At 45.5% G+C, this 26392-nt stretch overlaps 1 protein-coding gene across 4 annotated transcripts in view; it reads right to left on the bottom strand.

Moving 5' to 3' along the window:
• The window catches only part of OS9 (OS9 endoplasmic reticulum lectin), a 47206-nt gene that overhangs the window by 2867 nt on the left and 17947 nt on the right, over positions 1–26392 (bottom strand). For 2 of the 4 annotated variants that reach the window (XM_083356679.1, XM_083356681.1), the window contains 7 exons: positions 25775–25885; positions 23592–23707; positions 15072–15114; positions 11870–11958; positions 11113–11355; positions 7487–7730; positions 2818–2985 (listed from right to left, as the gene is read on the bottom strand). In XM_083356679.1, the coding sequence (XP_083212805.1) occupies positions 2818–2985; positions 7487–7730; positions 11113–11355; positions 11870–11958; positions 15072–15114; positions 23592–23707; positions 25775–25885 (1014 nt within the window). The remainder of the gene's footprint in view (positions 1–2817; positions 2986–7486; positions 7731–11112; positions 11356–11869; positions 11959–15071; positions 15115–23591; positions 23708–25774; positions 25886–26392) is intronic. The other 2 variants (XM_083356682.1, XM_083356680.1) reach the window with 2 other exon arrangements.

The following is a 26392-nucleotide window of genomic DNA, read 5'->3' as shown; positions in this document are numbered from 1 at the left end:
AAACACTTCAGGGAAAGTGAGATTGGGTTAGCCAGGTCTTCAAGACCCATATAATAAAGAGTTTGGAGTGGGGGGGGGGGAAGGATAGTTGTGATCACAGGAAGGCTAATCCAAAATCATTAAGCGTGTTATTCAAAGAACAAAATCCTGCCATTTGCTCAGTCTATATTCTTGGTTAGCTCAATAAAACAACCAAACTTTTTAAAGCTACAGTCTCGGGTGATAAACTGGTAGGAAGCGTCAATGCTTAGAATAATAATAATAATAAAAAAGCACTTAAAGTAACAAAAAAACAAAAAACAAAAAAAAGCATGCACCCTAGGCAAACGGATTCTTGGAAAACTGTGACAAACCTGTTATTTTTCCACAGAGAAATAATTTGATTTATTAATGAGCAGATTCCACAAAGCAAACAGCTGTTGTGAGACTAGATTGTGACAAGTATTTTCAGGGGACGAAAAGCAATTGCTTCCTGATCCAGAAACCTACTTTATTGGCAACCTGAGGCTCCTGAGTTCCTTCTCTGTGGTTCCTGGAAACCAGCTAAATCTGCTAAATCTCAGTGCTTAATTTCTCACTATTTTAACCCTGAATTACCCACATGCATGGCATAGGCCCTTCCCCATTTTACATCCTTGTCCTTCTGCTGCAGCCCTCCATCTCACCCTGGAAGTACATTTCCAGCACCAAAAGGTTACCCATCTCAGTCTATACCAGGGCTTCCCAAATTTGTGAGGTGTCCCCTCTCTCTTGGAGAGGTGCAGACAGAGTCCAGAGCAGATGTAAATAACCTTTTAGTTGTATATTGTTCCAATAAATCCACCCTTCCCACCTCTTATTGTTCATTTATGTTCATTTGGAAGTTTAGGGGAGGTATGTACATTAAAATTATAATAAAGGTAGGTGTGATGGCAAAATGTTTAGGAATCTTTGGTATACATCATGCAAAATGTACAGTCCATATTATATGATTTAGTTTACTAAAGTATAAATATATAAGACTGGGGATATATGTAAGCTCTCTACACTTCCTACTCCCTCCCTGTTTTCAATTATTTTTGACAAAACCTGCCTCTATCCAGCATTATGAAATCCTGCCACTGGAAGAAGGGATGATCATTATCCTTCAAAGATCTTTTTGTTTCCTTTATGAAATTAAGCTTGCGCTTGCGTGTATGTGATGTGTCATTCATATATATATAATATATATATAATAAATATATAATAAATATTGCTAAAGCACATTGATTTGTGCTTAGAGTGTAAGCCGCCCTGAGTCTTCGGAGAAGGGCGGGATATAAATGGGATTAAAATAAAATATTATATATATATATATATATATATATATATATATATATATATATATATATATATATATATATATATATATATATATATATATATATGGATCCTTGGTTTTTCGGGTTTTTCCCCGTGTAGAACTAGTTAGTTCTACGCGGGGAAAAACCCGAAAAACCAAGGATCCACATACAGACACCCGCGAAAACCTCAGAAAACATATATATATATATATATATATATATATATATATATATATATATATATATATATATATCTTGACCCAAATACGCCAAGACCCACATACCTGTACCCGTGAAAATCTACGAAAACAAATACACACATACACATATATGTATTGTGTGTATATATACATACATATACTGTATACACACATGTACACGTTTGTGTGTTTATGTATATACGTTGTTTGATAAATAGTTCACTGAAATTACTCTTTGATAACTTTATATTTTAGAAAAAAGATGAATATTATGTTTTGACTTTAGAAAATTATTTTCAGTATACATCTGTTTAAGACAAAATGCTTAAATGGGCAAATTTATTTATTTATTTTTTTAAAAAAAAAAAACAATACCCAAAAGGTCACAGATGGCAAATTCTTGGAGCTTTGGGTATGATGGTTTATTTTATCTTCTCCTTTCTATTAAGACTTAAGAGAGGTTTATCTGCACCTCAAAGAGCTAATCAAACAAAACTCTCCACCATTAATGATATAGCTTTGGAAAATACTACCTGGTCATTAACGATATTCTAAAAAGAGTAAACTAAGGTACATGTGGCTCTTTCTGCCTACGGGATTTATGTCTTTCGGATTCATTTTAAAGTTTCATTTAAAGGGTGATATTCTTACAGTATTCATTTCATTATTTCCTCCCTGGTAATTAGCAGGACTCAATATACCTCGCATGTTCTTTTTTTCTCTTTAAAGAAAAACTGAACAGAAATGATAAACTGCATATCTTGGGTGTTCATAGGTACTGAGTGTGTACAGATAATATCATCTGTGTCCTTTTAATATTTTTCGTGAGATGCTCTCACTAGCAGTTCTGTTCTACAGTCAACTTCCAAGCAGACGCCTTTTCTAGCACTGGTACCTACCATCAGGGGATCTGAAAAGCAAGGATAGAACTTGGGATTGTTTGTACATGGGAAGAAAGATAATACGAGGAGCTAAAAATGCTTGTTCTACCAGTCAATAAAAGTCTCTCCCAATTAGCCTCATTACAGGGGGAAAAAAAACCATGGGCATTTTTGGCCTGAAAAATCTTCCTAGAAAATCAGTCAATCAATCAACACAATGAAGCAACCAGCTTAGCATTCAGATGTCCATGAAATTGCGCAGCTTGCAATTCTGGACCCCTGGCAGCCTCGTGCCCTTGACCACTCTGTCCTAGAAAAGCCCCTGACAAATCAGATAACCTCCGCCCGCAGCCTAAACGGCGGACTTCTATTATTTACCCTCCACCCCATCCCAGGGAGCATTGACTGCATTACCTTCTGCCTTCAGGCCTTCCTTCTCCAAGATGTCCTTAACCACACTCTCTATGTGGCGCAGCTGTGGGTTGTCCCTGCTCATCTCTTGGACTCGCAGCTCCTTCTGCTGAGTACCACCTGGCTTTACTTTAGTGACCCTGACATTCACGCGCCCATCTGGGTCGCCATCTGAGGTAAAAAAAGGGGAACAGAGGCGTGTCAGTCTGCCAGCATTTCTGACAGGGAAGTAAAAGTGCAAAACTGCCAGGTGCCCACTAAGCAAGGCTGGGTACAGTCTGCCCTTAAAATAATTACATTCTAGCCACCCGGTAGCTTCAGTAGACTCTGGGCAGCTTACCAAATACAAATGCAATGAACAGACGGAAGCTCCCACGTGCCAATTTAGATACACCTTAATAAAGTGTTATTATTATTGCTTACATAATGCGTTTGAGCAGAAGACTGAGGCCTTCAAAGCATTTCAACACTTTTGCAAAAGCAGAAGGTTTCTAGACAGCAGAGGAAAAGGAAGGCAAGAAGTGCCAGGAGGCTGGCCAGCTGACCCAAGACAATACCACTTCTGACCACTAAAACTGAACGCAATTCCCTAGTAATATATTATTATTGAGAGCTCATAAACCTGCCCAAGAATACGAAAATCTGCTCTGGCTCTTAAACACTAGAAAAGACTGCAGACTCTACCAGATAAGACTGCACTGAGCTGATAGTTCAGAAGTCACACAGATCTTAATAACGGAGTTGAAAAGCCAGGGAATCTGGACAAAATGCCAATTCAATAGCATTGCTGAACTGCAAAACCCAGCTTAAGAACCAAAAAGTACGTTCTTGCCCTCAAGGTCTGTAGATGTCTACATTATAGAATATTAAAAAGAAAAAGAAAAAAAGAAAAGAAAATAGGAACATTGAGCTGGGTGACCCAAACTTCACTGAGCTGCCTTGTCCCTGATTAGAAGGAACAAAATGTTGGAGAAAGAAAGGCAAAATAGCAGCATTTATGCATAGCCAAGCCAAAATCAAGTTGAAGAGCAGTTTTGAAAAAAAAGACAAATGTAGAGAACATTTAGCACAAACAAAGGTCAAAATAATTTTAAAGCAAGGAATTATTCCTCTTGGAATGGAAAAGAAGCAAGCCATTAACAGTGTTTTAAAGAAAGCAATTTCTGAGGGAGTTGATACTTCATTGGGAATTGCATGCTCTCATCCAAGAGCCTTGGTGGAGCAGTGGGCTAATGCCTCCTTAAGTAACACCAGCTGCCTGCAATTAGTGCAGGTTCGCGTCCCACCAGGCTCAAGGTTGACTCAGCCTTCCATCCTTCCGAGGTAGGTAAAATGAGGACCCAGATTGTTGGGGGCAATTAAGCTGACTTTGTAATAATGCCACTTGGGGTGTGTGTGAAAGCCCTAATAAGCAGGCATATACATAGAATGAAGGCTACTGCTAAGCTTGTAAGCCGCCCTGAGTCTTCGGAGAAGGGCGGGATATAAATGGAAATAAAAAATAAATAAATATAAATCTTGGTTCCCACAACTATCATGCTCTCCCTTACTCAAATCTAGACTAGTGTTTAAGAAATAATAAACCCATCTTAATACAAACAAAATGGGCAACATCAAACATATTGATATAGAGTAGACATACATCTTCTCCTGTGCTAGATGAAACAACTAGATCTTAATTGCTCTCCTGAAATTCAGAGGAGCAGATCCTCCATGGGAAGGGTCTATGACAATCTACTACAGAGAGGACATGGAGGGAATGGACCTGTATTCAATATGACTGGACAGGCAGATGAATTTGTGGAAAAATATTCCCTCAGAGAATTGGGTCTGGAGCCACTTAAAGATAATAAGCGGATCATCTCCGGAAGCCAAGTGGTAACCAATACAACTCCTGAAACATTAGGGTATCAGGATACACTCATCACTGTGCAAGCCACTGCATTTTGTACCTGGTGTGGTTTCTGAACGCTTTCTGAAGGCAGCCCCATTTAAAAAGCATTACAATAATCCACACAGGAGATGACTACGGAATGGCTGATTTTGAGCAAATCTTCCAAATGGTCACAACTGGCACAAATATTGTGACTGTGGAAGCCCGCCTAGCTTTAGCTAAGAACCACCTCTGAATGAGGGCATACTATTTATATATAATATAAATATTTATAATGTAAATATATACACGGCATATATAATTAATACCCCAAGAAGGACAAGATTTGACTTTGACAAGAAATTGTAGATCAATATTGTTATTCAGTGTTTCAAGAAACCAAAGAAAGAGGAAGATTGGGCTTAGCTGACTTGAAATTATATTTGGCAGCCTGCTGTTTAGTCAGGATGAAAGAATGGATGTGCAAACAAACAGGAGGCCTTTAGAGTTACTAGGTCATGATTTAACATTTGGGTGGCATGGATATTTATGGTATGGCAAAGCTAAGGTTAATGTAGATTTAAAAAAAAACATTTTGTTAGACATGCCATATTGGGAATATGGAACAGATATAAACTTAAGCTGTGTCCCCAAATACCTTTGTGGCTGACACAACAGGAAACATTTTATAGAAGAGAAATGATTATTAAACATAAATTGTCCTACTTGATATATTAGAATATTGTCTAAGAAAATGCAGAATACAAATAAGAACTAGTGGTAGAAGGTTATTCATGCCAATGATTTTGGTATGTACAATTATTAGGAAGATTAAAAGTAGATAAAAGAACTGTTGGTTTTGAACAACGTAAGGCTGAATTTGAAATGGAAGGGTATAAAATGATACTCATGTTATTGCTAAAATGTATAAAGTTTAACTGAATATGAAACAGAAGAACAAGTAAAATAATTATGGTAAAATGAGCTAAACACTTTGGTTATAATAGACTCAGGAATCAGTGGGAAAATATCTAGTTGAAAGGACAGAAATTTATACTGTGTTATAGTCTTAAAATAAATTTTATAAAATGATATATCATTGATACATAACACTGGAAAAGCAGGATAGAAAATATACACTGTATATAGTCTTTTCAAACTTAGGGTGGAAATGTAATCAACAAAAAGGTACATTTTAGCAAGCCTGGTGGATGTGTAACAAGTCTGAAAATTTTGTAACATACAATAGTACAAGATTTTAAAGACTTGTTTACAGTTGAAACCAGAATTTCCTTTTGGAATTAGTAGATAAGCAGCTGGAAAAAAATATGGGGCTTTGTTTTTATATATGATGACTGCAGCAAGTCTATTATATGCACAAAGATGGAAAGATTTGACTTCATCCGGTGGAGGAATGGATAGTGAAGATGTTGGAACTTGCGGAGATGGCCAAACTGACTGCTTTAATTAGAGATCACACTGTCTAAATTTACTGATGACTGAAAACCCCTTATTGGCTTTTTGCAGGAAACAGAAAAAATGATGTTATAATAATATATGGATTAGAATAAAAGTAATAGACTGCAGAGAGAATGTACAAAATGTTGCAAGCACAATAAAAGGTTATTTTATATTTGCAACTGCTGTAAAAGAAAATCAGAAGTCATTTCTTTATAATTTTGATTTTGCACCTTTGCTTTGCGCTTTACTTCTTTAATTTTTCCTTTTTTCATCCTTAATAATTAATTCTTGCTAAGTTTTTATTCCGTGTTAAAAATTTTTTTTAATAAAAATTGTTTTAGAAGTGTGAAATGTGAATATTATTCCACTGAGAGTCAAAGATGGTATTTCCCTGGAATCTCTGACCTATAAACAAAAGCCTTCATCTTGAAGAGATGCCTCTGAATCTGTTCTTCTCCATCTCACCCTGATGGCCTCCAAACCCTGGGATAGAAACGCTATTGTATTACTTGCCTGGCCCAAGCCGAGATGTACAGCTGATATATTCAACACATTGATGATTTTAGACCTGTGCAAATGTATAGCTACCTTCAGCAATTTCGTTAGGTGCTACAAAGAAGTGAAGGGAGCCCAGAAGCACTTCACAATATAGAGGTCTCTGAGCAGATCTATCTCCCCACCGCCAGCTGGAATTATCCGCCAGGAAGGAGAACTACTGCAAAGCAGTGCCACCCAGCTCCAATCCAGCAGAGGCGGTCGAGCAGGATACCCTTGCCAATCAAATGAAACTATTAGGAGGATTTTTTGGGACACAGTGGCTCAGTGGGTTAGGACGCTGAGCTTGTCGATCAGAAGGTCGGCAGTTTGGCAGGTCGAATCCCAAGTGCCGCGTAACAGAGTGAGCGCCTGTTACTCGTCCCAGCTTCTGCCAACCTAGCAGTTCGAAAGCACGTAAAAATGCAAGTAGAAAAATAGGGACCACTACAGTGGGAAGGTAACAGCGTTTCGTGCGCCTTTGGCACCCATACCACGTTGTCGTCGTTCTTTCAGCGTGGACGGCTTTGACACCGGCCACACGACCACGGAGACGTCCTCGGACAAGCACTGGCTCTTCGGCTTTGAAACAGAGATGAGCACCGCCCCCTAGAGTTGGAAACGACTAGCACGCATACTAGCACGCATGTGGCGGGGGAACCTTTACCTGGATCTTTGATCAGCTCCAAGGAAGCCATCCCTTGGTGCAGTTTAGGGCAGATACTGCCCCCTGCTGGTGGATTCAAAAACATCCAAATTATAAACACTCAAGATAACATTGATTTTGTTGCTTCTGGATCATACCAGGAGTTGGCTTTGGTGGGTCTTCTTTAGCATTATTGCTTTCCACGACTGCCTCCTCCTGTTTTTCCTCCTCCTCCTCCTCCTCCTCTTCCTGCTGCTGCTTTTGAACCTTTTCTTCTTCTTGTGGGGCTTGGCCGGGATCCAGCTTGTCAATGAGTTTATTGAGGGTAGAAGCCAAAGACTTGGAGGCTTGTTTTCGGTCAAACTCACCTTTCAGGCTTTTTCTTCCCAGTTCGTCCTCAACCTGTTGGTAAGCAATAGAGGATTACCAGATCAGAGTTCTTCAGAAGTATCAGAACTGAATCTGATGCAGATAAGTCCTCGACTTACGACCGTAATGGAGCCCAAAATTTATGTTACTAAGCGAGACAGTTGCTAAGCGAGTTTCGCCCCATTAGCAAAGACCTTTCTTGCCACAGTTAAGTGAATCGCTGCACTTGTTAAATCAACCCAGTCGGTAAGTGGATCTGGCTTCCCCATTAACTTTGCTCGTCAGAAGGTTGCAAAAGGTGATCACCCAGCCCCAGGACACTGCAACGGTCATAAATATGAATCAATTGCCCAGCATCCACATTTTGATCATATGACCATGGGGTTGCCGTAACAGTTATTAAGTGTGAAAAATGATCAGAAATCACTTTTTTTTCCAATGACGTTGCAACTTCAAACGGTCACTAAATGAACAGTTGCAAGTCGAGGACTACCTGTGCCTGTTTGTTTTCTTCAACAGGTTTTTGGCAGTTCAACACAAAACACGGGATTCATGAAGCAATTTAAAGGACCTTTTTAGAGACTGTGATGATACACATCCCCTTTTTAAAATGCATCGCAAGAGACTTCCGGTGGCTCCGCGGCGCCGGAGACAGCCTTCCCGGGCTGCCCGCGGCTCAGCTGTGTGATTTTTTGCCCGAAACAGCGCCGATCAGCTGTTCGGGCGAATTTGAAGCCCCCTCCTCGGGAGAAGAGGAGGGGGTGAGCCCCCAGGTAGGGGTCGAGTTCTCCGGGGCCGCCTGAGCTTGGAGCTTGGGCGGCTGAAGGATTGAACTCCCCCGTAGCCTGGGCTGCTCCCAGCTGGCTAGCGTCTCTGCTCCGGACTTCATGGAGCAGAGCCAGGCATCTGCGACCATCCCTGCTTGAAGGAGAGACTATGAAAGGAAAAGAGCAGGCAGAGCAGTACAAGAGGGAAAGATGAAGAGATGAAGAGGATTATTTTATTTTACTCTCGAGCTTGATGGACTTTGCTTAAAACTTAAAGTGAAAGTGCGTCACAATTGTAAGTAAAAGATGGCGGCTAAACCTCCCCCTAGAACTTTTCGGAGTGCTGGAAATTCTCCGGTGCAACAACAATCATTACTGCAGGCGTTGCATTCTCCCGATGTATTGACATCGAAGGACCTTGAAAAACATACCCAGTTAATTTTGGAGTCAATGGGTGTTAAATTTGTACAGATGGAGGAGAAATTGGAGAAATTGGAGCAGAGAATGGAAGAAAGGATGGAACAGAAATTCAGAGAGATGAAGGTAGACATTTTGTCCTCAGTGCATAAAGTAGCTAAATGTGTGGAGGTGCTGGATGACAAAGTGGAAGATTTGACTCAAAAGAATGCTATATTAGAAGCAAAAGTATTGGAAATTGAAGATTTAAAAGACAAAATGGATAGCGAACTGAGTCTGGCTCAATTTTACCAGATGCAGTTTGCTGTTAGAATTAGAGGCCTAAAAGAGAATATTAAGGAAGATTTAAAGCAGCTGGTTTCTGAGGCTTTTGAGGTAGTATTGAACCATCCAGCATCTGAAATAAAACAAGGCATGGACAAAGTGTTTCGTGTGAACTCGTGGATTGCTAAACAGAGAAAGTTGCCTAGAGATGTGGTGGTTTATTTTGTAAAAAGGGAAATTAGAGATGAAGTTATACAAGCTGCCTATGATACTAAAGTTGTGATTGCTGGTCAAGAAGTTTTGGTTCTAAAAGAAATTCCTCCAAAGATTTTAAAGAGAAGGAAGGACTTTATATTTCTTGTGCAAGAGCTCAAGCAAAGAGATATAAGGTTCAGATGGGAGATCCCAGCTGGGTTGAGCTTCATGTATGAAGGTAAAAGGTACTGTTTGGGTACTGTGAAGCAAGCACATGATTTTTACAACAATGTCTTAAAAGCAACCCCATCAACACTTTTGGAAGCTGCAGAGGGATCTGGAGAAGGAGAACATCAAGAGGATGAAGATGGACAGATAGACGAGAATGGTACAGGAGGAGATCAAGCTGCAACTCTTTTGGATGATCCTAGAGAACAGAGGGTGACGCGTGCTGCCTTAAAACGCTCAAAAAAGATAAAAAATAAGACCAGTAGAAATCTATGGAACTTCCACAACATACTTACAGTCAAGTGGTAGTTGTGTTTTTAAGAGTTTTGGGATGATATGTATGGTAACAGAATCTTCAATTTGGAATTAATGGACAATTTACTACAGAGGAAGAGGTAGAAAGTTTTGTGGGTTAATGTGGGTTAATTTGTGTAAGAACTATCTATTATAGCCTATTTTGGCTAGAGAGGTTAATAGGGATAGGTGCTTGTGATGTGTAAATGAGAATTTGTTTAGGAAATAGTGAATTGTGGAAGAACATAGATGGGAATGACGCTAGTTTTCTTTTATTTTAGTTCTTTATACATATTTAGTATTATTAAGGATTGGTTTACTCTATATAAGCTAGAGAGTGATGGATTTTAGAGTTTATAATTGTTAGTATATGATTGTTTATGATTGCTTTTTAGATATATACCTTGTATTTTGCTCTGGGAAGTCGGGGGGGAGGGGGGGAGGAGGGGAAGTAGGGGGGGGAGGCAGGGGAGGGAGGAGGGAGAGGGGGGGGGGAGATAGGGGGGAGGTAGGGAGGGGAGGAGGGAGGGGGCAGGGGGGTTTTTTAAAGGAAAACTGTATTTTAAAACTTTTCAATAAAAAAAAATTAAAAAAAATGCATCGCAAGAGTGTGGGAGAAGGAAGAAAAAATGTGGAATGTGATTATATACCTTTACCCAGCATCTATTTAGAGGTAAGGAGGGAAAGATACAATAAGTACAATGCTTGCTACCCTTCCTGCTGTAAACTCATCAAGACCTTAATATATTGAAGAGAGAACAGATGCAGTGAGGCTTTATGTGTGCAGTTCTCATCATAATATTTTAAATCCCTCAGAGTCAGGGTTGAAAACCATGCCATAAGCCAACCTCAACTGAGAAGGCTCTGAACTCCCCCACCCCACCCCCCGAATTAGAGGAAAACAAGGAAGCAAACAGAAAGATACAGAAAGAATGGGACCTACTCTTCTCCTTCAGGCAATGTATAGGATACGTAGGGCTCTGGAAAGCTTGCTACTATGTGAAGGGTGCATTTTACTGGACAATCTTGAATTCACTCAATATTTTATAGAATCTTTTTTTGCCTTTCCTCTGCCATCTTTTCCTTGAAGCCCTGTCTCCTGCCCAATCTAGGACTTCCTTTTTATGTGGTACGGAAGGAAATGGGAATGCAAGGATTGGGAATACTTAGTAATGGTCCCATCACTCTTTTGGGAGGGATGAAATCAGAAGGCTGGAATGAAAAATGGAGCCAGTCCAAGAGATCCTGACCTCATCCATGATGTTGTCAAACTCCTTCTCCATTTCGGTTTTCACTTCTTCCTTCAGCTTGGCCATTTCAGACTTAGGTAGCAGAATGTCTTCCAATTCCTTCTCAAATTTCCCTAGTAGATCTTCTTCGTCTTCTTCATTCTCCTGAGCTTCATCTTCAGGGTGTCCCGCTTCTGGGTCTGCCTTAATTTCGGGTGAGCTTTCTTGCGTCATGTCTTCAGATTCGGCGGCCTTCTCTTTGCCCTAAAGGGACATGGAGGAGTTCAGAAACTGCAATGGGGGAAGAAGCAGCATCTGGTCAACCCACTCAGTCTAACTGTCAGCTCAAGTTAAAAGATGGAGAATGCTTTTGGAGCCACGATCAGATAAAAGGTGGAAAAAGGGCTTCCAGGCATTGTGGGTTGGTTGGCACATTCAGAAAGGATCTTGGGTATATAAATCAGCTGTTCTGGGGAAACGAGGCCAATTACAAAATATTTATTCATTCATTCGTTCATTTGTTTATTAAATTAATTGGCTGCCCATCTTACCACAGGGTAACATTTTTAAAAATATTGCAAATTCCCCCTCTCATTGATGTAAATATGAATCTATGGATGGCTAGTATCCTACTGTCTGTAACGTACAGAAATTAAAATCCAAACCATCAGCAGGGCACCAAGATGGGGAAGATTGCTCAGTGTAGTACATGGGTAAAAGTGATTCTTGTCATAGAGTAAAGTGAGTCTGTTTAGGAAATCCAACTAAAAAGCCTTACCTTCTGGGCATTTGCCTTCATCTCCTGAATAAACTGCACCAACTCCCCGGGGTTTCGAATAACTTTGAAATGTATCTTTTTCTTAAAATCTGGAAAAATACAAACAATATGAATGTAATTTATTTGGAGATCAGATACCTGTAGGAAGCATCTTCAGAATACGTGCACAGCACCTAGTAATGTTCAGTTCTGCAACCTGCATCAACTGTATGCAAATTTGATTGCATCTATTTGTATAATTTATTCTGTCTCTGCAGAGAGATGGAAGCCCCACCTTTTCATTAGGCTTCCTTCACTGCACCAGACATAGTTTATATCTGCTAAACAGGTGGCTTCACTGGCTTTCTTTGCGCAAGGAAATGTGGTGCAATTGTCACTCTAAATCAGACATGTCAAACTCACGACATCACAGAGCTTTTTCTCCACTGCCGGCAAAGGGGTGGGTGTGGTTTCCTGGTGACGCATTTGACACCCCTGCTCTACATGTTCTAGTTGACAGGTCCTGAACCCCCAGGCTGCAGACCATTACTGGACTGTGAGCCATTTGGAACTGGGCCACAGAAGAGACTGGTGAGTGCATCCCCACTTGCATGAGCAGCGGGTGCACATGTGGGCCCCCAATTCTCACAAATGGAGCTGTGTGCACACACATGCTGGCCAGACCCCCACACGGTCTGCAAAGCCGAAAAGGTTAGGGAATTCTGCTCTAGTTACCTCATGGTTTCCTATCCTATAATAAAACAAAGTTCAATACGTACTTCCGAGTTTGCACCGTAGTGCACAGCCGCGGGATAGCAAAGCTCTGCTCCCTACGGCCAGTTTCATCCTGCCAGGGGGACCCTAAATGGGTCTGAAGTTGCCCCAAAGAGGTGACCGTGAAGGAGGGGTGCTGTTGTTGATCAGGAAACTCTACTGCTGGCAAAGGGGTGGGCGCGGTTTCCTGGTGATGCGTTTGACACCCCTGCTCTACATGTTCTAGTTGACAGGTCCTGAACCCCCAGGCTGCAGACCATACTGGGCTGTGAGCCATTTGGAACTGGGCCACAGAAGAGACTGGTGAGCACATCCCCAGTTGCATGAGCAGCGGGTGCCCATGTGTTTTGTCCTGCCAGGAGGACCCTAAATGGGTCTGAAGTTGCCCCAAAGAGGTGACCGTGAAGGAGGGGCGCTGTTGTTGATCACGAAACAATGGCAGTCATTTCGTTCAATCAGGGGAAGTCCTCTGACCCGACAGGAGAAAGGCTTGTGTATCAGCGTTTAGCCCAGGGGTTCCCAACCGGGGGTGCGAGACGATATTCCAGGGGTTGCAAAAACTTGGGTTTTCAAAATTATAGTGTATATGCATAATTTGTTGCTGTTATTTCAAACTTTTGTAAGGGGTGCAAGAATATATCAGAAGCATTCTAGGGGTGTGGGGCATAAAAAAGTTTGGGAGCCACTGGTCTAGCCCAAACTACTTGCAGCTGAAGTCCAAGAGCACAAACAAGAACATCGGTGAACACCATGCTTGGAACTGGTGAGAATATCGATCTTCTCTCTTCTATCTACTAACTGAATCCTTGGGAAAGACCCCCAAAGAAAGAAAACTTCCAAAAGTGAAGGGAGGGGATTATATCCACATTCCCTAAAAGATGGAAGCAGCGAATTAATGCTAAGGGGGAAAGAAATAGACTGAAATTAAATTTAAAATACTACAGTCTGGAACATTAAACTAGTATTTTTACACCATGGTTTGCTCCATTAAACTGTAAGAAGTGGAGCTCACATATCAAGGTAGATCAAACAAAATATATAATGGACAAGTCCTTTTCAAGTCTAATCACAGCTTCCAACTGAGCATAGCAGCAAAATGCAGTCAATTAAAAAGTGAAGAACACACTACCCTTATGTTCCTCGAGTTGGGAAAATGGAACATGGGCACAACGTTATAGCTTTACAGTATACCCAAGCCAAGCCTAGCCTGTCCCAGTTTTACCACTGCAAGTTGTTTTACTTTTATCAAAGATTAAGAGAACATTTTTACAGATGGCATATTGCTCTGCCAATAATTTCTAAGAGAGACAAATTGTATAACAATATACTGGAAATTGTATGACAAAAAGACCATTTTATCATATGTAGTGGCTGTGTAAAAAAAACCCCACCCCAAAATATTGGGAAGAAATAATCAAAATATTCACCAAGTCCTAAAAATAAAATTTTAATTGAAGTCACAAATATGCTTATTGGGCATAATATCAGAAAATATAAATGAATAGTCACAGTTTACTAAGTTATATCTAACAATTGCAAGAACAAATTTGACATTACACTGGGAAAGAGAAACTTTACCGTCAATATCAGATTGGAAGACAAAAATGAGAGGATACAGTGTCATGGCAAAAGTGACAGGACACATCTATCATATCGGGCTAACCCAATTTAAGCAAGAATGGTTCTGTTCTGTACTAACACATTACCCAGCAAAGTAAATTTAGACATTTGGAACATGGCTTTTAGAAAGTAAATTATCAGCCCGGTAAAAAATAACAAACAAAAAGACTTAAATACTGTAGATATTAGAATACTCTTCTATGTTCAATTAAAAATATAAATATAAAATAAATATAAAATATAAATATAAAAAATAAAAATATAAAGCTGTGGTCAGCGGTTGCAGAAACAAATGGAAAGGAAGCAGAGAATGAAAGTTTTCCCATCATGTTTTTAATTATGCCTAATAGTTGCTTCTCTTTGATTTGCTTCATTGTCTATCTAATGTAGGTTTCTTTTTCCTTTATATTTTACTATTTTAACAATTAAAATATCTGGGGGGGGGAAAGATTAAGAGTCAGTGTTGCTGCTGAATGAGCAGTTAGCCCCCACAGAGGTAATTAAATACATAAATGTGCTATATGAGTATTGTCAATGCTGAAAGCTAAGTGGAAAGCGTTCATATTTGCCTGAAGGTCAGTCCTTGCTGAGAAACAGAGAGGGTACACTGAAACCCCAAATATGCTCTTGGCTGATCTCATTCCCATGGCATCCATTCACAGAACACTCTCTAGATCGGAGGTCTTCAAACTTGGCCCTTTTATGACTTGTGGCATGACTTGTGGCATGCCTGGCTGAGGAATTCTGGAAGCTGAAGTCCACAAGTCATAAAAGGTCCAGGTCTGAAGACCCCTGATCTAGATCAATCCACAAACCACTTTACATTTACCTGCCAGGTGACTGTCTGCTGTCTTCATCCCTGGTTCTTCCACCTATAAAAAGGAGAACAGAGAAATGGTTTTGTTTTAAGCACTGCATATTAAAAACACTGCCTCAGAAATGAACAAGTTAGGATTGCCAAGTGACACATCTTTGAGCTTTGCCATTCATTCTGCCTGATGGATTTCTGATCTGGGTAATTCTTCCATTCCAGCTGATGTACTCAACATACTGGGTTCCCCCCCCCCATACATGTTGAAGCTGTTCTGTGTGTCTACCACTCTGTCTCATGCCTAACTGTGCTATTATTAGTCTAGGGACCTCTATGTCTCTGGAGATTTTCAGTCATCCAGGTCATCGTTGTCCCAAAGGTGCTTTTTTCATGAGGCAACTGCACTTTTGTTTTTCTTTGAAGACGTTTCGCTTCTCATCCAAGAAGTTTCTTCTGCTCTGACTGGATGGTGGGGAATGGAAGGATTTAAATTCCTTGCAGGCAGCTGGTCATTTGCCTTCTTTTAGAGAGTCGTTGAGGCCACTTGGAGGTTCCTCTGTGTCCTCAGGAGTCACCTGAGTACTGCAAATGGGTGCGGAGCCTTCTTGGAACTGCTGAAAGGACTGTGTTGTAGACTGGAGATAGGTGATGTCGTATCCCTCCACCCTGTTGACAGAGGGCTGCTCAATTTTGACATAAATGGCCTCTTTGACCCCTATTTCAAACCAGTAGTCCTCTCTGTCCAAAATGTGCGCTTTGCTGTCTTCGAAAGGGTGGCCTGTGTCTTTTAAATGCAAATGGACTGCTGAGTCTTGTCCTGAAGTTTGTTTCCTTATGTTGTGCCATGTGTTTATGAAGTGGTTGTTTTGTTTCCCCAATGTATGGATCTGCGCGTTTCACTGCATTGTACCGCATATATCAATCACGTCGCTCAATTTGTGTCTGGGTGTTTTATCCTTAGGGTGGACAAGTTTCTGCCTTGATGTATTCTTGGGTTGGAAGTGTGCACGTTTGTTGCGTTGGCTGACGATCCTCCTGAGCTTTTCAGATATTCCTGCAATGTATGAAATGACGACGTTGCTTTGTTTATTGTTCTCTCTTTTTGTCTGTTATGGCGGAGTTCCTGCTGGGTCTTTTGGGGGATCTGATGAAGGCTGGCTTGGGATAGCCACACGTTCTGAGGGCTTCCTTGATGTGTTTTTAGTTCTTTTTCTTTCCCACCTTTGCTGGTGGGCAGGCCTTCAGCTCGGTGGTGTAGGGCTCTGATAACTCCCAATTTGTGCTCCAGTGGGTGGTGACAATCAAAATGTAAATATTGATCTGTGGGGGGAGGGGTTCTGTAAACTTCAAAGCTAAGGCTTCTACCTTCCTTAATGTGTGTTGCACAGTCCAGGAAGGCTATTTTCCTTAACATCTTCCTGCATGAATTTGACGTGTCTGTCCACAGAGTTGATACGTTTGGTGAACGCTTCCAATTCTGCGTTGGATCTTGGCCCAAGTATCGTCCACATACCTATACCAGCGAGTGGGGTGGAATTCCTGTGAAGGAGTTTAGGGCTTTGTTTTCCACCTCTCCATGTAGAAATTGGCCACAATGGGAGACACAGGTGAACCCCTGGCATAGCCATGTTTTGTCTGTAGAAACCTTCACCGTATTTAAAATAGGTAGTGGTCAGGCAGAGGTTCAGCATGGCACATATGTGGTCTGAAGAGGGAAGTCACATCATAGGAAAACATGGTCTCATTGGGGTCCAGTTTTGGTTTCCAAACGTTGCTGGCAAAGTCCTGTGAACTGTTGATGTGATGGGTGGTGTTGCCCAATAAGGTGGTTAGATATTTTGTAATGTCGTAGGTGACAGAGTTGATGCTGCTGACAATTAGTCTGAGTGGAGTTCCTCCTTTGTGGATTTTGGTGAGTCCATATATGCATTGTGTGGCTTTCCCAGGGTAAAGACGGTAGTTTTGTGGCTTGTCGCTGGCATTGCCCTTCAGTAGTTGCTGAAAAAGCAACTTTGGGACTAGGAAATTCTACTTTTTCTGCACCTTTCTTTAGCTGAGGTTGCTGTTCCTCAATGGGATTATCATACAGAATGATATATAACCATAGAAAACATCTAGCTTTAAAATCTTCAAAGGCTGTGTTCTTTGCCTTCTCTTTTTTAAAATAAAAATCACCAATTAACACAAAAGATGTTTTTATACTGCCTAGATTATGGAATTCCCTCCTCTGTTGAAATGTGACAAGGTAATAGGAGCCATTGTTGTGCACTTGTTAGAATGCAGCATTGCAGGCTAATTCTGCTGTCCGCCAGGGGTTAGATCCTTGCCAGTTCAAGGTTGAATCAGCCTTCCATCCAAGGTAGGTAAAATGAGAACCCAGATTGTTGGGGGCAATAGGCTGACTCTGTAAATCATTGAGAGAGGCCTGTAAAGCACTATGAAGCAGTATATAAGTTTAAGTGCTATTGCTTTTTAAATGTTTAATTATTAATTGCACTCTATAGGACTTTTAGTCAGGAGGGCTTATCATTAAATTTGTGTCCACCTGTTTCCCCAGAGACATTTGCTTGATGTACGCTCTGTTATTTTTTTAGCACAAACAATCTTTCAGTTCTCCTTTTAATTTCCTGCACTTCTATTGCTGTTGGCATTTTAAGTAATTTTAGCTCTGATATTTTTAGTCTCTGCTGCTTTCAGTAGCTTTAACAGAATAAGAGTTGGAAGGGACCTTGGAGGTCTTCTAGTCCAACCCCCTGCTCAAGTAGGAAACCCTATACCATTTCAGACAAATGGTCGCCTCTTCTTAAAAACCTCCAGCATTGGAGCACCCACAATTTCTGGAGGCAACTCCTTCCATTGATTACCGTATATACTTGAGTATAAGCCGACTCGAGTATAAGCCGAGACCCCCAATTTCACCCCCAAAAACTGGAAAAAGTTATTGACTCGAGTATAAGCCGATCCGCCGTTCTGCAAGCCTCTGCCGCCAGCAGAGGCTCGATCCGCCATTTTGCAAGCCTGAATACACAGGAATACCCTGTGTAGCCGTCGGCAGGTCTCCGTTCCTCCTGCCGACCTTTGGGGAGGTTTGGGCGCCTCCCCAAACCTCCCCAAACCTCGGCAGGTCTCCGTTCCTCCTGCCGACCTTTGGGGAGGTTTGGGCGCCTCCCCAAACCTCGGCAGGTCTCCGTTCCTCCGCGCAGACCTGCCGACCTTTGGGGAGGTTTGGGCGCCTCCCCAAACGTCCCCAAACCTCGGCAGGTCTCCGTTCCTGTTTGGGGAGGTTTGGGCGCCTCCCCAAACGTCCCCAAACCTCGGCAGGTCTCCGTTCCTGTTTGGGGAGGTTTGGGCGCCTCCCCAAACCTCCCCAAGCCTCGGCAGGTCTCCGTTCCTCCGCGCAGACCTGCCGACCTTTGGGGAGGTTTGGGCGCCTCCCCAAACGTCCCCAAACCTCGGCAGGTCTCCGTTCCTGTTTGGGGAGGTTTGGGCGCCTCCCCAAACGTCCCCAAACCTCGGCAGGTCTCCGTTCCTCCGCGCAGACCTGCCGACCTTTGGGGAGGTTTGGGCGCCTCCCCAAACGTCCCCAAACCTCGGCAGGTCTCCGTTCCTGTTTGGGGAGGTTTGGGCGCCTCCCCAAACGTCCCCAAACCTCGGCAGGTCTCCGTTCCTCCGCGCAGACCTGCCGACCTTTGGGGAGGTTTGGGCGCCTCCCCAAACGTCCCCAAACCTCGGCAGGTCTCCGTTCCTGTTTGGGGAGGTTTGGGCGCCTCCCCAAACGTCCCCAAACCTCGGCAGGTCTCCGTTCCTGTTTGGGGAGGTTTGGGCGCCTCCCCAAACCTCCCCAAGCCTCGGCAGGTCTCCGTTCCTCCGCGCAGACCTGCCGACCTTTGGGGAGGTTTGGGCGCCTCCCCAAACGTCCCCAAACCTCGGCAGGTCTCCGTTCCTGTTTGGGGAGGTTTGGGAGCCTCCCCAAACGTCCCCAAACCTCGGCAGGTCTCCGTTCCTCCGCGCAGACCTGCCGACCTTTGGGGAGGTTTGGGCGCCTCCCCAAACGTCCCCAAACCTCGGCAGGTCTCCGTTCCTGTTTGGGGAGGTTTGGGCGCCTCCCCAAACGTCCCCAAACCTCGGCAGGTCTCCGTTCCTCCGCGCAGACCTGCCGACCTTTGGGGAGGTTTGGGCGCCTCCCCAAACGTCCCCAAACCTCGGCAGGTCTCCGTTCCTGTTTGGGGAGGTTTGGGCGCCTCCCCAAACCTCGGCAGGTCTCCGTTCCTCCGTGCAGACCTGCCGACCTTTGGGGAGGTTTGGGCGCCTCCCCAAACGTCCCCAAACCTCGGCAGGTCTCCGTTCCTGTTTGGGGAGGTTTGGGCGCCTCCCCAAACGTCCCCAAACCTCGGCAGGTCTCCGTTCCTGTTTGGGGAGGTTTGGGCGCCTCCCCAAACCTCCCCAAACCTCGGCAGGTCTCCGTTCCTCCGCGCAGACCTGCCGACCTTTGGGGAGGTTTGGGCGCCTCCCCAAACGTCCCCAAACCTCGGCAGGTCTCCGTTCCTGTTTGGGGAGGTTTGGGCGCCTCCCCAAACGTCCCCAAACCTCGGCAGGTCTCCGTTCCTCCGCGCAGACCTGCCGACCTTTGGGGAGGTTTGGGCGCCTCCCCAAACGTCCCCAAACCTCGGCAGGTCTCCGTTCCTGTTTGGGGAGGTTTGGGCGCCTCCCCAAACGTCCCCAAACCTCGGCAGGTCTCCGTTCCTCCGCGCAGACCTGCCGACCTTTGGGGAGGTTTGGGCGCCTCCCCAAACGTCCCCAAACCTCGGCAGGTCTCCGTTCCTGTTTGGGGAGGTTTGGGCGCCTCCCCAAACCTCGGCAGGTCTCCGTTCCTCCGCGCAGAACTGCCGAGGTTTGGGGAGGTTTGGGGAGGCGCCCAAACCTCCCCAAAGGTCGGCAGGAAGAACGGAGACCTGCCGAGGTTTGGGGAGGTTTGGGGAGGCGCCCAAACCTCCCCAAACGTCGGCAGGTCTGCGCGGAGGAACGGAGACCTGCCGAGGTTTGGGGACGTTTGGGGAGGCGCCCAAACCTCCCCAAACAGGAACGGAGACCTGCCGAGGTTTGGGGAGGTTTGGGGAGGCGCCCAAACCTCCCCAAACGTCGGCAGGTCTGCGCGGAGGAACGGAGACCTGCCGAGGTTTGGGGAGGTTTGGGGAGGCGCCCAAACCTCCCCAAACAGGAACGGAGACCTGCCGAGGTTTGGGGACGTTTGGGGAGGCGCCCAAACCTCCCCAAAGGTCGGCAGGTCTGCACGGAGGAACGGAGACCTGCCGAGGTTTGGGGAGGTTTGGGGAGGCGCCCAAACCTCCCCAAACAGGAACGGAGACCTGCCGAGGTTTGGGGACGTTTGGGGAGGCGCCCAAACCTCCCCAAAGGTCGGCAGGTCTGCGCGGAGGAACGGAGACCTGCCGAGGTTTGGGGACGTTTGGGGAGGCGCCCAAACCTCCCCAAACAGGAACGGAGACCTGCCGAGGTTTGGGGACGTTTGGGGAGGCGCCCAAACCTCCCCAAAGGTCGGCAGGTCTGCGCGGAGGAACGGAGACCTGCCGAGGTTTGGGGACGTTTGGGGAGGCGCCCAAACCTCCCCAAACAGGAACGGAGACCTGCCGAGGTTTGGGGACGTTTGGGGAGGCGCCCAAACCTCCCCAAAGGTCGGCAGGTCTGCGCGGAGGAACGGAGACCTGCCGAGGTTTGGGGAGGCGCCCAAACCTCCCCAAACAGGAACGGAGACCTGCCGAGGTTTGGGGACGTTTGGGGAGGCGCCCAAACCTCCCCAAACAGGAACGGAGACCTGCCGAGGTTTGGGGACGTTTGGGGAGGCGCCCAAACCTCCCCAAAGGTCGGCAGGTCTGCGCGGAGGAACGGAGACCTGCCGAGGTTTGGGGACGTTTGGGGAGGCGCCCAAACCTCCCCAAACAGGAACGGAGACCTGCCGAGGTTTGGGGACGTTTGGGGAGGCGCCCAAACCTCCCCAAAGGTCGGCAGGTCTGCGCGGAGGAACGGAGACCTGCCGAGGTTTGGGGAGGTTTGGGGAGGCGCCCAAACCTCCCCAAACAGGAACGGAGACCTGCCGAGGTTTGGGGAGGTTTGGGGAGGCGCCCAAACCTCCCCAAAGGTCGGCAGGTCTGCGCGGAGGAACGGAGACCTGCCGAGGTTTGGGGAGGTTTGGGGAGGCGCCCAAAGCTCCCCAAACAGGAACGGAGACCTGCCGAGGTTTGGGGACGTTTGGGGAGGCGCCCAAACCTCCCCAAAGGTCGGCAGGTCTGTGCGGAGGAACGGAGACCTGCCGAGGTTTGGGGACGTTTGGGGAGGCGCCCAAACCTCCCCAAACAGGAACGGAGACCTGCCGAGGTTTGGGGACGTTTGGGGAGGCGCCCAAACCTCCCCAAAGGTCGGCAGGTCTGCGCGGAGGAACGGAGACCTGCCGAGGTTTGGGGACGTTTGGGGAGGCGCCCAAACCTCCCCAAACGTCGGCAGGTCTGCGCGGAGGAACGGAGACCTGCCGAGGTTTGGGGAGGTTTGGGGAGGCGCCCAAACCTCCCCAAACAGGAACGGAGACCTGCCGAGGTTTGGGGACGTTTGGGGAGGCGCCCAAACCTCCCCAAAGGTCGGCAGGTCTGCGCGGAGGAACGGAGACCTGCCGAGGTTTGGGGAGGTTTGGGGAGGCGCCCAAACCTCCCCAAACAGGAACGGAGACCTGCCGAGGTTTGGGGACGTTTGGGGAGGCGCCCAAACCTCCCCAAACAGGGACGGAGACCTGCCGAGGTTTGGGGACGTTTGGGGAGGCGCCCAAACCTCCCCAAAGGTCGGCAGGTCTGCGCGGAGGAACGGAGACCTGCCGAGGTTTGGGGAGGTTTGGGGAGGCGCCCAAACCTCCCCAAAGGTCGGCAGGTCTGCGCGGAGGAACGGAGACCTGCCGAGGTTTGGGGAGGTTTGGGGAGGCGCCCAAAGCTCCCCAAACAGGAACGGAGACCTGCCGAGGTTTGGGGACGTTTGGGGAGGCGCCCAAACCTCCCCAAAGGTCGGCAGGTCTGCGCGGAGGAACGGAGACCTGCCGAGGTTTGGGGACGTTTGGGGAGGCGCCCAAACCTCCCCAAACAGGAACGGAGACCTGCCGAGGTTTGGGGACGTTTGGGGAGGCGCCCAAACCTCCCCAAACGTCGGCAGGTCTGCGCGGAGGAACGGAGACCTGCCGAGGTTTGGGGAGGTTTGGGGAGGCGCCCAAACCTCCCCAAACAGGAACGGAGACCTGCCGAGGTTTGGGGACGTTTGGGGAGGCGCCCAAACCTCCCCAAAGGTCGGCAAGTCTGCGCGGAGGAACGGAGACCTGCCGAGGTTTGGGGAGGTTTGGGGAGGCGCCCAAACCTCCCCAAACAGGAACGGAGACCTGCCGAGGTTTGGGGAGGTTTGGGGAGGCGCCCAAACCTCCCCAAACAGGAACGGAGACCTGGGGAGGTTTGGGGAGGCGCCCAAACCTTCCCAAACGTCGGCAGGTCTGCGCGGAGGACCGGAGACCTGCCGAGGTTTGGGGAGGCGCCCAAACCTCCCCAAAGGTCGGCAGGAGGAACGGAGACCTGCCGAGGTTTGGGGAGGTTTGGGGAGGCGCCCAAACCTCCCCAAAGGTCGGCAGGAGGAACGGAGACCTGCCGAGGTTTGGGGAGGTTTGGGGAGGCGCCCAAACCTCCCCAAAGGTCGGCAGGAGGAACGGAGACCTGCCGAGGTTTGGGGAGGTTTGGGGAGGCGCCCAAACCTCCCCAAACGTCGGCAGGTCTGCGCGGAGGAACGGAGACCTGCCGAGGTTTGGGGAGACGCCCAAACCTCCCCAAACGTCGGCAAGTCTCCGTTCCTCCGCGCCCTGCCTGCCTGCTTCTTTCCGCTGCGGAAAGAAGCAGGCAGGCAAGGCGCGGAGTTTGGGGAGGTGCGCGCGCACCTCCCCAAACCTCCCCAAACTTCGGCAGGTCTCGGACGGCGGTGGCTTGGGAGAGGTGCGGGCGATCCCGGAAGCACCAAAGCCTCGGCCGCGCACAAGTCCTCGGTAAGTTTTTTTTGTTGACTGGAGTATAAGCCGAAGTGGAATTTTTCAGCCCAAAAAGTGGGCTGAAAAATTCGGCTTATACTCAAGTATATACGGTAATTGTTCTAACTGTCAGGAAATGTTGCTTAATGCTGTTTAAATGTCATGCTTTACAAAGATTTTACACTGATTTTAGCTTCCTTCCACTACATTTACAATGTTTAAGTGTAAAGTACATTCATACATCAGAAAATATATATTAAAAAGGGCAGGATGCCAAGGCATGCAAAATTAAATTAAAATAGATCATCCGACCAGATCAGAATGCCACGAGAAAAAATGTGCAAAATAAAGACAGGACCATCCTGCTGCAGCAAAAAAGAAGAAAGAAAATCTCACCATCCAAAAGGTAGCGTGAGCAGTTTTGAGATAGGAATCCATCGGCTTTAGAATAATTGAGTTGCAGTATGGTGACAGGAAGTTACCTTTGTTGGGTCTGGAGTCTGGGTTGCTTTCCCTTCTCTGTGCAGCGCCATCCTCTCCCCGAACTCAGATCCACCCCCAGGTTCACTCTCAAGAGGAGGAGAAGAGGCTGGGGTCACTGATCAAAGAAGCAAAGGCAAGGGGCATTAAGTGAGAGGGAAACATCCAAGCCAAGCAAAAGCATCTCTGTAACACCTTCGGACCAGACATTGGTGAACCAAGATGACAGCAGGTGGAGAACCTCGCCATCCTCTTTAGAGGTTTCTAGTCAAAGGAGGAAACTTTCTCAGTTGTTTCGAAATCGGAGGCATGGCGGGAGAGCTGATTAAGAAATCTGGTAAAAAGAGGTTTTTTTAAAAAAAAAAAAAAGAACCAGGACCTTGCCATCTTCATTTGCTTATAGAAAAGTTTCTCATTTGAAACCCAGAGCATGGTTGTGCGGTTACTTTAAGCTTCTTTATAATAACTCCTACTAATCAGAGCTCTGGGATTAAGCTTTTCCCACCAAAGATGCTATACAAAAAAAGTTCAACAAACTGAGGAGGATGTAGTTCTGTGCCCATCCTACGTAGCTATCAAAAAATGAAAAAAAAAAACAGGTAATCTAAGCAAGCACAGATCCATACATGTCGTTTCTACAGTCACTTTTTGACACTGAATTTTTATATCTAGTTCAGTCATTTAGTTGGGTTTTCTTCCTTTTTTTTTCAATATCACACATAAAGATTATCGACTAAAAACAGAAGGCCCGTAATACAAAAATGTTGATTTTTCTTAATGCAAGCAACTACTTAAGCTCAGCTTCCATTGCTAAAGCACTGCCCCTCCTTCCATAAATTATAATTAGGATATGCATCAAAGCAATGATGAAATCTGCATTTAAATGGGTAAACATAGATCTTGCCCTGTCCTGATCATTGTTGGGTTAGGAAATTTTAATTTATCCATTTGAATCCGAGATGTGCTGTTCTTATTCTACACCTAAAAGCTCCCTAAGTTATACCTGGAAGATTCTTACTTTAAAAAAAAAAGCATTAAAGAGTAAGAGAGATACTCTGTAAGAGATAGTCTGGTTATGGACTCACTTCTTCCAGAAATCAGGTCGGCACTTGAGCTTTATTTCAATATTAAGATAAATCCAGGCTGTTTCCCCCAAGCTTTTGAGATTCAGTGATTATAAAAATAGCTGATTTCTTTTTACAGTTTAGTACTTCATTGCCTTACACTGATTTGTTTTACTGATCGATATTGTCATGAGATCTATAATTCAAATACTCTTTATTTATTATTTAATCATTTTTGTGGGTATGTATGTTATCTTTACCCTACTGCTGCTTTTAAGAAATTCCACTGCATTATTAAAAGATAAAACTCCCAATGCTATGTTCCTTTGCTTTAGCCATGGGAAGTCACCTATACTGTACCTTTAGAGCAGAGTTCCCCAAACTTTTGTGGCCCAGAGCAGGGGGAAGGGGGAAAAAGGGATGATTTTGTAGGGGGTAAACGCATGCACACACATGTGCGCACACGCACACCCATTGCTCATGTGAGTGGGGCCGTGAGCTCTCGTGCAAGTGGGGCTGCAGGCGGTGATGTGAGCGCTCACGCATGGGGCCACAAACACCCACGACGCTCGCAACGATGCTCGTGTGAGGGGGCTGTTTGTGCGCATATGTGCACACCTGCCAGGCACTCATGCAGCCCACTGGCCAACAGGCCACGGCCTGGTAGTGGGCCCCAGACCACAGGATGGGGTCTCCTGCTTTAGAGAGTTTGGTATTGTTTACATACAATGAAGAAGGCAACTAAGTAGAGCCTATTTGTCTCTTCTACATCCAGAGAGTCTTAAGGACTATGGAAATCACTGTCCTTTAAGGCTCTCATTGGGAAACCCTTAAGAACAAAACTAAAACACTCCACGGTGCATTTATTTAGGAGGCTGATATTTTTGCCCATTCTCTTTTCTATCTCTACCTACATGTCCAAATTGTTGCCCTTCTTGATAAGAATCTGGCACTGAAAACCATCTATGTTAACTAATTTCAGTGATGCTTGTATGAGTCCGGTTTTGCATTCCCTAATCTAGTCCCCTGCAGATATTCTCAAGAATATCACACTGACTGTGCTTGGGTTGATGGGAACTGTGGGGGGGGCGGCAAGTTAGGGAAAGGTAACAGTAGCTTACCATTTCCACTGGAATCCTGAGTAGCAGTGCTGGCAGCTTGCTCGTTCCACAGTTGCGTGTCAAGAGTCTTCAGCTCTTCCGAAATTTCCTCCACTTTGCGCTTGGTATCAGCTGCAGCAATTTAAGATATTAGATGCTCTATAAAACTCCACCTCCCATGGAGATGTCTGATCCATGGACAGATCATCGTTATCATATCAAGATTTTCTCTAAAGGAATTCTCTAACGGAGTCTTTGTTGCAAATGTTGTATTGGGTATGGCTTTCTTTTTACAATCTAATCAGTACTAAAGGAAAGCTGAGAAACAGCAGCAGTGGCTGAGGAAACGTTCGAATGGACAACCCCTGACACATCACACCACACACCATGGTCCTCAGACCTATAGACTATTCACGCTGCTTGCACATTGGCCATTCAACACAGCAGCATGGATATTTCATGCCTTAAAGAGTTCTATTAACTCTTTCTCTTAAATGTCATGTGGGCGCAGGGCATGCTTCAGAAATGCATAGAATGCATTCTACCTCATGTTTCCCTCTAAAGGGAAATATAAACACATCCCCCCACCACCACTAAACACACCTCACAAACATGCACCTAACATAATACACTAGTTAC

The sequence above is a fragment of the Vipera ursinii genome (assembly GCF_947247035.1).
Source record: "Vipera ursinii genome assembly, chromosome: 2".
Classification (NCBI taxonomy): domain Eukaryota; kingdom Metazoa; phylum Chordata; class Lepidosauria; order Squamata; family Viperidae; genus Vipera; species Vipera ursinii.
Note: the sequence above shows the minus strand (reverse complement) of the source record. Positions and strands in the feature narration are given on the sequence as shown.